At 40.3% G+C, this 12,376-nt stretch overlaps 1 protein-coding gene across 1 annotated transcript in view; it reads right to left on the bottom strand.

Annotated features, from left to right (window-relative positions):
- MTHFD1L (methylenetetrahydrofolate dehydrogenase (NADP+ dependent) 1 like) overlaps window positions 1-12,376 on the bottom strand; it is a 147,165-nt gene that overhangs the window by 45,643 nt on the left and 89,146 nt on the right. Inside the window, exons 25-26 of the mRNA XM_038133603.1 lie at window positions 4,786-4,893; window positions 3,227-3,379 (exon numbers count right to left, since the gene is read on the bottom strand). Coding sequence (XP_037989531.1) covers window positions 3,227-3,379; window positions 4,786-4,893 — 261 coding nt within the window. The remainder of the gene's footprint in view (window positions 1-3,226; window positions 3,380-4,785; window positions 4,894-12,376) is intronic.

The raw sequence follows: 12,376 nt of genomic DNA, 5'->3' as shown, positions 1-12,376 counted from the left end.
ACAATGGAAACGGGACTGAATGTGAGAAAGCACCAAACTGCTATGGCTTTTTGGGTGGGTGTGGAGAGAAACACACAAACTACAAAAAATCTAATAACTCCCCACCCAAGCATTGCTATTGAATGACCTCACTGGTTTCCTACATATACTCTAGCAGCTTTCCTGCCATCACTCTGTTAAGCCAAGCAATGATGTCAACAGTCCACCTGTGAGAGTGATGTAGCCCTCTGGGTCATGGTCTCAGAGAACTTGGATAAAAGCTGTGCCAGTGTTAATTAAATGCACCTCTTGTTTCACTGCTGATTTCCTCTGATAAGGCTCAGCTCATTTTTCCTGGAAAGTCTTCCATGCTGTATGGGAACTGGAGCCAACCATAACACAAACCAAATACTGCTTAGAGAATATGAAGACAACATGCTAAATATTAAGTTAAAAAAAATAAAATCACTGTGTATCAGAGCTGGGATAAATACAAATCTCATTACTTTGCACGTGCTAGCGACAAGGCTGAACTACCAAATGCTAGTTACTGCAGATAGTTTATTATCTTTCAGCAGTACTTATCTCTCTTATTTGTAATGCTCTTCCCAATTACATTGGAGCAGAACTTTTAACAACCTGCTTTACTGATCAATTCTGACAGGTTAGAATACCAGAAGTTCTCCTGGTAAAAAATATGCTTTGAGAATGGAGTTTGACATTTAATTAGCATCAGAATTACCACTACAACTTTAATGAAAAATAGCCTTTTTTTCCTGCAATCAGAAAAGCCTTAGCTGTAAGAAGGTTCTGAGCAGCTTAGGTATTAAGGGACCTCCCCATTAATACAATTAGCCAGCAAGCAGTGGAAGGGAAAAAAATTTTATGCTGCTCCTACTTTTTTTTCCTATATAAAGAAATCTAGTCCATTGTCATGACTGGATGTTTTCACCATATGCTGTCACTGGGATTTCTGTAATCCCTCTACTCACAACATTGACTTGCAACCACTTTAAGCCTTCAGGACATGCCCTTTTATACTTGCTTTGTTCTTGCAGACATTTTCAGATATCTTTATTAGTAAGAGAACTGCCAAGGGAAGGCTTTCAGTTTTGAAAGTAGACATCAAAAATATTTCTTCCTGCACAACTTAAAAAGTAACACTAACCCTAAGATGTAGTTGCTGAAAACAACGTGCACAAAATATCTGAAGGTGACAAATTAGAAAAGTGGTTTCAAAAGTTGTGGTGCAATTATATTATGAAAGTTTGTTTCATGATGTGCACAACTCTCCACTCTGAAAGGCAGCAAGTTGGACCTCTTGCTATAAATTTAATTCTAAAGAAAGAACAGTGTGTTAACGATGTTAGGAATACATTCATATTCATTCATTCATTCTGATTTGTAGCAATTGTGATGGTTCCAAGAAGTGTTCTGTCCCACATTCCTGAGCATTACATTCCTGAGCATTAGCAATATTTTTCCAAACAACCAATGATGGATGTTCATGTATTTACATTTTTACCTCTTGGGGATCTTATGTTTATACAATACCTCGCCTACAAACTCTCTTGGAATACATAACACAGGCTATACTGCCTTCCCAGCTCAGGATATGGGAGAAGTTCCATGGCTAACACTGCCTCTCACCATAGTCAGGCTAATTAACTTAGATGTATTTTTTATACTCTCCTCCAAAAAGAAATCTCATATACAAAATATCCTTCAAAAGAACTTCATTTTTTGGTTTCTAAATGGTAACAGAAAGAGGTAATCCTTGAACTTATTTGGTTTATGCTGCTCCTATGGACAGTTTCTATGGATTTATGACACTGAACTGCAGCTAGTTTATAGCAAAGCATGCAGGGTGTGGCTCATTCAGAAAGCTCAACCCAAGAATATTTCATTCTGACATCCAACAGAAAAGCTCCCTCATGTATTTCAATTAGTTGCTGCCCATTACTCACATGCACTCCTTCTCATAACTTCATGACACACAACTTGCAGTGCAAACTTGAATCCAGGCCATGAAGGAGATACTAGAACTTCTGACAAATTTTACCCCTGTCACCAGCAACTGGAATTTGGTCTTACACAATTTAAATACACAGCTGCACTCTGCTTCTGGAGGATGTGCATAATGTGGTCATGCAGAAGGAAAGCATATCCCCAAGTCCAGTGACTTAAAGTGACACAGTTTCCTGAACTCCAGGAACCCTCCTGGTCAGAAAGTACTTCCTTCCTCGTTTCAAACACTTGATTGTTTCAGAGGGAATTCAAAACAATAGATTAGAAACTTTCAACCTTTCCTAAGTGTACTGCTGCACAAGGAAATCAGGCCGTGCTCTGGGAAGATGAGATAACATTGGGAGAGTACTCTTTCCGGAAATGCAAGGGCTTTTGCATCCCTTCTCCAGCACCATCCCATGAATCAGCTACATGTAAGTAATAACTCTAGCTATGAGATGTCAGATGCAGCTCAACTGCTGTTTGGGTTAAGATGTGCGTGGCTGGCAAAAGGCACGAGCCAACTCACTTCTCAGCTATTTCGATAAGGCCTGCAAGGGAAGAAATATCAGGAGCATCCTAATCTGAGTCTGTACTTGTAAGGACGGATAGGAAGGAAGGATGATGATTGCCACTTTTTAGCACCTCATTGTTTAAATCTCTAATAAAGGAGAAGGAATGTGCTATTACTTCTGCAGTTAAAAATCTACCCCTTCCCACCATAACTTACGTTTACAGCACCAGTAGTGATGTTCAGAAAGACTTGGAGCAGATCAGGCTCATCAGCTGAAAAGCAATTATTTTAAGCATACTCTATTCCTCAACAAAATTCCTTTAATCTAAATGCATTGAAATGGTTTGTAATGATGGATAAAAGATTTAAAATTTAGAATAATATCTAACTAGTTATTTACAGGTGGCAGTTTGAATAAGAAAAGGCAACGACAAGTAAATTAATTTTTCTGCAGCATTAGGGTGCCTAAATACCCTACACTAACCTAAAAACAACAGCAAGAGCCATTCTCTCAGACCCGACAGTGAAAGCTCCTATAAGACACGGCATTTTCTTGATTATCTTTTCCTATCAATGCAGAGCTACATCAAATTTGAGGATAAGATTATTACACAAAAGCAAGAACTCACATGGTTCTACACATTATTTTTAGAGGCAAACAGGAAATGCACTTCCCTGTCAAGCTGGGTGAAAGGGGAGTTAATGAGTCGAACGCTTTGCACTCACCGTTCCTACCAGAGGGTAGATGAATCCAGCTCCAATGCTGGCTCGCACATCGCTAATCGGCAAAATGAAGCCAGTGGGAACACCCTTCCTCTCAGGCTGATGGGAGAGGGATAGGTGAGTTTTTGCCATGCAAATGGGAAGATTTCCAAATCCCTAAGAAAAAAAAAGGCAAAGAAAATAAAAGAAAAATGTTTTTAAAATAACAGTAAAGGCACATTATGTTTTTGTTTTGTTGCCAGTATCTTCTAGAAACCTCTTGAACAGCAGTTCCCTTTGGGCTTTAATGACTCAGTTAGACAGCAACTTGAGACCAGGATTCAGAGTCAAAAATTTTCTAAGGGTATTAATGTCTTCTTGGGGGTAAACACAGATGGTGCTCATGATGTTTTCCTTTGTTTTTAAACAAGACAAAACCTGCATGAGGTGATGGCACCCCCTTCACTAATGTAAGTGTGCTAATTATTGAAAATGTAGGAGAAAATCAGGTAAAGTGCCTCAGCAGCTCCTCCTGCCATAATTTGTCTCCAAATTATTGATTAATCTTGAGTCAGGCACCTTCCACTCTTCTGTTCAATTCTTTTACAAGCAGGGCCAGGAGGAGAGGCAGCACTTCAGGGAATTGTCTCTGCAGCCCAATGCTGAAAACTCTTCAGGTGACATTGTGAGAATATTTCCTAATATACTAACACTTAGACTAAAAAATGGATTAGAGAATTACAGCAGGGAAAAAAAAAAGCATGGATTATTTAGTTTCATGTACACTAACTAACCTTCTTTTCCATATAGAAAAATCAAATTAATTCTCAGGAAGTTTGCATTTTAGGTAAGATGGCTGTCCACCTGTCTGACCAAGGACTTCTGCTTGTCTGACCAAGCTGTTGAAGTTTACTCAGGAATTTTTCCTGGACATATTGTTTCTATTTTCTGACAGAAAGACTCCAGCCACATTTATGTCCAGAAGCCATTCCACTACAAAAAACATTCAACTCCCCACATGGTCTCAAAACTTTTCAAACTTTAACATGCTCCCACATGCTTTAGGATGGGCGATGTATTTCATGTTCTAGTATTCATAACTCCTTGAAAGTAATAGGAACAGAAAGAAATCAAAAGGTTTTACAAATACTGGGACCTTTGTTATCAATGTGCATAGCTGTGCACAGGTCTTACTGTGTTTGCAAACTCTTTTTTGCAGGTACAAACGAACACTCATTCTAAAATTGGTTACATTTGCTAGCAGCAACTTTTGCAGATATGCAGTTGTCAGGTTTAAGAGAGTAACCCAAACTGCATAGAAAGTACAGCTTCATGGACAATCTCAGAAGTATTTTGAACTCCATTCATATCTCACAGGAGATCACTTTCAAGGTAAAAACCATTCTGTTCTACCAAATCTAAACCAACCCATACTGACCTCCACAGTTCACTACCATGGGTAAGCTCATGCCTTTCAGCAAAGCTTGACTTAACACTCCAGTCTGAGAACATGTTACACCCTGAGGCTTCCCAAGGCTCACATCCAGCAGGTACCTGCCTGCACAATTCCCTGGTGTTCTTACCTGCCGGGTGTAACGATCAACTTGAGACTGCGCAGCAGGAGACAACTCAATATCCTGAGCCCCATACACCTTCTGAGCAATGATCCTTATTTTTTCAACAATAGGAAGCTACAGAGACAAGGAAACAATAAAAGGATGAACATTGGCCAAGAGAAACCAGGATCTTGTTTGCTGAGTGAGGTGTCTGAATCTCTCATTTAGATTCATCCCTGTTAAACAGGCTTGCTAAAGCATGAGACCAAGTAAGGAGCAGTGGTGATGGATATGATACCACAGGTAGATGAAGTAACAGCTGTGATTTCAGCTACTCCATCATTTGGAAACTGCACAATTTGTGCATTACAGAGTCGACAATGTGAGGTTATGCTCACCTGAAGTGGGGGGAGAAAATTACTGCCATCTAGTTATGAGAGTGAAGAGATACACCTCAATCTCCACTGGGTTAACAGGGATCACTAGACAAAAAAGTTTCATTTCAGAATAAAGATAACCTACATGAATGGACAAGGCAAGGTAGGAGGCAGCCAGGGAAGGTTCCTCTGAGAAGCAAGGAATTGTAGCAGAAAATTCCTGACCCATCACTGCTCCTTTGATTGTGATCTTCTTTTATTATTTTTATTCTTACCTCCTATCCTTTCTGACATGGGTATTTTTAATTGTAACTTTGATATTGTAAAGCACTTTGAACACATAAAAAAGAATATGAGAGCATTCTAGAATTCATTTTAAAACCTCAAGTCGCTAAGTTCAATCCCAGTCTCCAAGAGTATTCACATCATGTTATTCAACTCAAACTGAACAAGTTCTGTCTTCACAGCTTCTATTTGAAGGCAGAGGCAGACTCTCACATTCAATCTGTTAGAAAACCCTTAAGAGGTTTTCAAGAAACAGGTTTTTGTGATCAGATCAGGCATTTACTTTTTGTGCCATCATTTTTGTGTATTTAGAGTAAACAACTCTTTCCTATTCCCTTGTTCTCTTTCCTTTTGTTTTTAATGACCCAGGAGACAGCAATTGTGACTCCTCTGGCCTATTTTAAACAAGCCATTCTCTGACTTCTTTCAATAGGAACAGGATGATGGAGGAGAGATCTTACCACGAGTTCAGATAACTCAGTGCTGGCTATAGATGGCCAGAGATATGTGCAATATTAAAGGGAAAATCTCATCAGTAACCTGTAGAATATTTAATTAACAACACACATGGAATAAGTGCTAAACAAAATCTAGAGAGATAATCACTTGGGGAAGAAGACTTGGTAATACAAATACAAAAAGCAATACAACAAGGACCAGAACACAAAATAGGAGTGTATCATTTTATTCTAACAAAGGCAAGAAATTAATTAATTTGTGAATACTGAACTCTATCTGGTGCATTTATAGGAAGTTCCACAGTTAACCACATTTTTGCAATGCCTGTCTGGAAATAGTTCTTTTTCTGCAAAGATACATCAATTGAAGAGTTTGTGTCAGGTCAATCTTTCTTTGTATTTATGATTGAATTTTAGAAAAATTAAAGCTCACATTAATAAAGAACTCCAGTAACAGAGGTATCACAAGAAAAAAACCTCTCCAGACTTCCAAGTACCTTAAATGTAAGGCAGTTAAAAGCTACTAAGGCTCAGATAAAATTCCCCCTCAGATCTGAAATTACAAAGACAGGTTTAAAGAAGCTTCACAAGACACTTTCTGAACATGCTCACTATACAATTACTGCACCTTAATTGGGTGGAATAATGTCACATTCCCAACATCAGGCTTTTTACAGGAATCCAAGCAGTGCAAGAAAATCTAATCAGGGCTGGAGATAGCACATTGAAAATATCCTGGGTATAATTCCTGGCAGCAGCAAGCTGAATAGAATACTTAGTGTCATGGACACCCATCACGAGATGAAATTTGTCTCAGAGTGATTATTAAATACGTTCATATCCATGGCAGTTTTCAACACAGTGGGAGAAATGCAAAACATGTCTATTAATTTGCCTTTTGGGTGCTGTTTGCTTGCAGTAAAGGACTAACAGAAATGGCAAATGGAAAGGCAAAAGGAATTCCATTCCCTGTTGTCAGCAGGCCAAGATGGAAACTAACAGCTTAAACCTCAGTAAATTCATTGAGATGGAGATGGACATTTAGATTCAACTTGCATTTGTGTCAAAACATTTCAAACTAATTGGACAGCAGTATAACTATTGCGCCTTCAGCTCCCTTCCAATGACCACAGCTGTATTTTCCAAAAGAAACCCAGCAGGGCTCTGGCTAATATCAGAGGAGAATGCTTTAATGACAGTGGTGGTGGCACTTTGCTTCTCCTGGGATATGTGCAGTGTGTTGCATGACTGAGTCTGAGCTGGACAGTCAAACCATATCCCTATGGATTTATGGCTTTGTGGTTTTTTTCCTGGTTTGTTTTTTCTTTAACCAAAATTTCAGATACTTTTTGGGTCAGTACCCACACCTCAAATTTTGCAAATGTAACCTCAGAAGAATCACCATTGAGGAAGTGTGAATAGCAAAAAAACCTGTTTTCCTGAGCCTGTCATGTTCTAGCCAGGCATGCTCACACAAACAGGTGAGGCAATGTGTGTATGGTGTCAGAGGAGAGTTTGAGCCTATTTAATCTCAGCAGAGGCAAGATGAGTCTTGGCTGAGCCAAATTCAGACAGAAACCAGCAGGAAGGCACAGATGTGCTATGGACATTAACACAGCCCATGCACATGCACACTCTCAGATATGCTTCCTTCCTGAAGTTTCAGGAGTAGGGAAAGGAGTACACTACACCATGCTAAGGATCCACCTGTTTCCTAGTATTTAGTGTGATTTTTAAGGCATTATCTATTTAGAATCACAGTGTAACAGGGCATTTCAAGCTAAAAAGTTTCCTGTGTTTCAGTTATCAAGCAATACTGCTGGGAAACTTCACTTTAAATTAAAGAAATGTTTTCCAAACTAAAAAACACCTAGTGCTTTACAAGAGAAATAAAATTAATTTTGATTGAAAGTGCCATAATGGTACTTTAACAGAAAAGAAGTTCTACTTATTCAAGAGGCATTTTACATAGCAGAAGCCTGGACTTACAAGGCACTTGTTTAACTTTAGGTTTTCAACGAAACTGTTGATTATTCAGCACTTCACTATCAAAACAGTCTCACTGATGGGCAAAGACATCCACCATATGTAGCAACAGTGCTAATTCACATGGAGAAGGGGGCTAAAAAGATAAACCCTTAATGCAGAAGTATCTAAATCACTAGGGGATTTTATGCTGGATTTTTGCTCCAGCTGATATCAGACTTACCTAGAAAAAAAAATCCTGAACTACTTGTTTGTACCTTATATACTTTGGTCAAATGTCTGCCAGCAGAAACCAAATATCTCAGATACTTTAAAAAAAAAGAGTAATTTCTCATCTGCTGTGGTTTGGGAACGGTACTCTCCAATTAAGTGTCCCCACCAAGACTCTCCAGGAATTCCTTCTCCGAGGAAGCAACTCCTTTTCCCCTCCTCCCATAATGTGACATTGTAGAGAATATCCTTCTGGCCTGCCCCCTTTGTACTGCTGCAGAAATTAACCCTGTCCAGGCCAGAATCAGGACACCATCTCTCACTTTTTCTTTTGTCTGAGAATTTTTTACAATGGCCTTAGGAATTTCCTGAACCAGTTGTTCATTCCCACGAGCAAACTCCAGTGCTGCACCCCTAGCTGTGCTGATGCAACCATTGGCAGGCCATCACCAAAAGAGCCTTAAGGAAAGGAGGATTAAAAGTCTCATCTGAATGGGGAGTGTTGATGCACCCCTACCTACAGCAACTTGATTCCACAGCACCTCTGCCACCTGGAGAACTAGGGTGAGAAGGAAAGTTGTAAAATGTCCAGGGTGTCAAAAGCATGAAAGATTTATGATCAGCAATAAAAGCTATCCCTCTTCTCAGTTCCCTTATGTAAAGTTGTGACTGTTGCACAACTAAGCACATTTAGGTGAAGATTAGGTGACAGATAGACAATAGACACTATGGATTTGCACAGAACCTGACTTTTATAGATATGTAACTACCTATTAGTACTACTGCTGAAGGAATTATGGCAGCTTCGGAGAATTTGCTCCAAATTCAATTTCAGCTTCCTGAGACAATGGTGTCACAAAATACGTAGGTAAATTTACATTGAATATGAGAAGATGCTTCAGGGCCACACAATACAAATATCTGCAGACAATTCATTAGGATTCTCTCAGAAACAACAATCTTGCCACTCCTGCCAGAGAGAATGTTCACTTCTGAAGTCTCACACATTTAGAGCTACCAAAGCCATATGCTGCTTTTGAGGCAAGCACAAACACACACGCTTGCTGAGGCTGCCAAGCACCCACACCATAAATAGGATTATCTCCTAGGCTAAAGCATAACAAGTGCTAAAGCCAAACTGCTTTCACAAAAACAGTATTTATGTAGTGGTACATTTCATTACTTGATAGAGAATGATTAAACCATGAAATCAACAGTGATAAAGGTGAAAGCCTCTCATTGCCAGGATTGCATTGATTATCTACACTGAATCATACCAGGGTTATCATCCAGCCATACTGCCACTTCCAGTCCATCTCACTTTCAACACATGATATTAGTGCCAAATGGTGCTGCTTATTACAAAATCTTATTTCTTCCCTTACTTACAGCAATGTTTTCACTAAAACATAATTTTGTAGTGCTTAATTTCTGCTAACGTTTTCTCACATTTCCTTCACTCTTCATCTCTTCCTTCACTTCTAACAGCTGACTTCAGATTATCTGTTTTTCATGTAGGCCTTGATAAGGATTTCCATGGACAGCAGACCAGCTACAATAGATCTTCCTTACATCCTTGTTTCCTCTGCTGCTCACACTCACCCATGTGCCAGTGTAACAGAGGCAGCATTGCTGTTTGTGCAGCTGCACATACCAGAGACAGTCAGCCAGGCTAAAACATGCCCCAGGGAAAAAACCCTACTGCAACCCATATCAGTCCACACATCCACCTTATCATAAAGGCAAAGCCCGTGTGAAGCAGGAAGAATTGCTCCAACAGTTCAGTTCTGAGCACTGAAAGGTACCAGCAGAAAAAGCAAGTCGGGGCAGGGACACACACCTTAGCTGGGATTCCTGAAATCAGTCTTGCTGCCAAAAGTTGGTATTAAGTGAAACACAGCATTCATATAACCAAGCATCTGGTCTGAGACTATGCTCAGTATTTCCATCTTTTGCATCCTAATTTGGACACCTGACTTGTTAAGCTCTTCACCTACTGGAGAAAGGAGTTAATCTTTTTAACTCCCCACAGCCAATCCCTGAGACTGCTGAAAACAACCCCTATTCCCTTCCTCCTTAATTTCTTCTCCTTTGGAACATCCTCCTGACTTCCTCACCAACAGAACACATCTCTGCAAAGCCAGAGACAACAGCAGTGAGTCCCTAGCCATACTACATTCCATCAGGTTGCAGCTAAGTCCCACTTCCAAGAGAAGCCCTGGTCTATTTTAAATTGAGTACCATAAGTGAATGCCCATCAGTGCAGCACTGTCTGACAGGATCCCTTCCCAGTTATACAACGTAAGTACTTAAAACTACTTTATACTCCAACAAAACTATGATTCTGCTGAAAAAAACATGCATTTAACCAGAGAATATACAAAGGCACTATTTACTTGTAACTTACACATTTAATACTTCAAGTACCTCAAACATTCACTTTAGTCTCAATGCCTATTTTTAATTATGACATCACAGTTTAATTATAAAGTGAGAACGTCTGGGCTTACTGTTACTAAGCCGTTTGTGTTTTAGCAGAAATTCTTAATATAATCTGAAATGCAAGGCAGTGGCACTTTTTTTTAAACTTACACATTCACTGAAAGCAATAAAGAAGAATCGCTGGTTGGCTAAGTGAAACAGTAAGCAGACATCACTCATTCCTCTTCTTGGGAAGGCTGCCAAATGAAAACATGATGGGAGTATGGCTAAAGGTGCTGTGTGGGGTGACAGAGTGCAGTGCTAAAACAATAGCTGACTCTGCACATTTGAACTCCTACTTCTAGCTTTTCCCTTGGATAAAATAAAAACACATTTATTAAAGTATCTGTATATTCTGGTTCCAGAAGATCTGTGGCTGACAAAAGGATTTCCAAGTCTTTAGCACTCCTCTTCCTTTGCTGGCACAGGACAAGAGTTGGTTTTTTTAATTAGTGGAAAAGCATTTTCAGTCAAGCTAAACAGTTTGTGAATCAACACCTAAGCCTGTGGCCTTAGAGATTTATTTTCCATTTCCCCAACTTTGAAATCCCAGCTGTGCATAAGAAAATTGTTCTATGCAAAGAATAGGGAAATAATTAAAACAAACATGAAAGTACAGTGCTGTCAAGAGCCTGCATCCACAAATAAAGACATGGAGCGGCAGAAAGACAGCTTCCAACCCTAGAACACCCAATTCAGAGAAACAAGTGTTCAGACTCCATAGAAAACTCTTTGATGGGAGTGGGAGGAGTGGGTGGTACAGACCTATGGAATTCCTCTTTAATGTGGCTTCATTGCTAGATGTCTTACTGGCAGTGGAGGGGAGGGGGGAAATAGTTTAAAGCCCAGCATACGGTGCAGGGCAGGACAGCCTGCATTTCAGGATGAGAAATTATCACCATCAATTGCTAGGAAAAGTTTCAGTAAGGACCATTTTATTAATTCCCACCCCAGCAACACCTAAGGACTTTCCATTAGGTCCACACATGACTGAACTCCGTGCTGTACAGAGAGCACAGAAGCTATTTGCTACCTAGACAAATGAGCAGAGGTCTGCTGGGCTGGTGTGACAGGAGATACACAATGGATGGGTTTCATGGCTTAGCAACTCCATGGGATTAGCAGAGGAAACAGAAAAGACTCCTGTTTACAAGCTATAAGAAACACTCTGCCTTGGGATATTCCCCTGGAGGTTGGTATCCTCAAACACAGGCCCCATGAGACCTTCTTGACTGTGCCAGACCCCATGAGCCCTTCTTGACTGTGCCTTCCTCTTTGAGCTGCTCCTCCTCTTGCAGCACATGCACCAAGGAGCCATCACCTCCACTGATGGGGCTCTTCCATTACTCACAGCTCATTCTTGCTTTGGGAGACCACGGATGGAAGAGAAAATAATGCACAGAGAACTGCTGCTGGCAGAGCTTTCTCTGTTTCAATGCTACCCTTAGACCCCTCTGAGTGACCCATTGTCCTGACAGCTGAAGCAAAGACTGGAGGGAATGAGATAAGTGACAGTCCACACCATAGTGCCACAGCAAAACAGAGGCAGGGACAGACAAAACTCTGGACTCAGATGCTCCAGATTTGCCCAAACTATTATTATGCTCCCAGCAGGGGAAGAAAAATACCAGGGCTGAGGCTGCTAACTGCTTCAACGCCTCTCTGAGAAGTGCTACTACTCAACCTGGCTCCCAGTGGATGGTCCCAAGCTGAGAAAGCTCTCCTTTGTTCTGCAGGCTGGCCAGGCAATGCACTGCACTCTGCCAAAGTATTTGTGTAATCAACTTTCACTGTATAACCTGGAAATATTTTCATTGTCGT

The sequence above is a fragment of the Motacilla alba genome, chromosome 3, assembly GCF_015832195.1.
Source record: "Motacilla alba alba isolate MOTALB_02 chromosome 3, Motacilla_alba_V1.0_pri, whole genome shotgun sequence".
NCBI classification, from domain to species: domain Eukaryota; kingdom Metazoa; phylum Chordata; class Aves; order Passeriformes; family Motacillidae; genus Motacilla; species Motacilla alba.
This window is presented reverse-complemented; position numbering and strand designations above follow the sequence as displayed.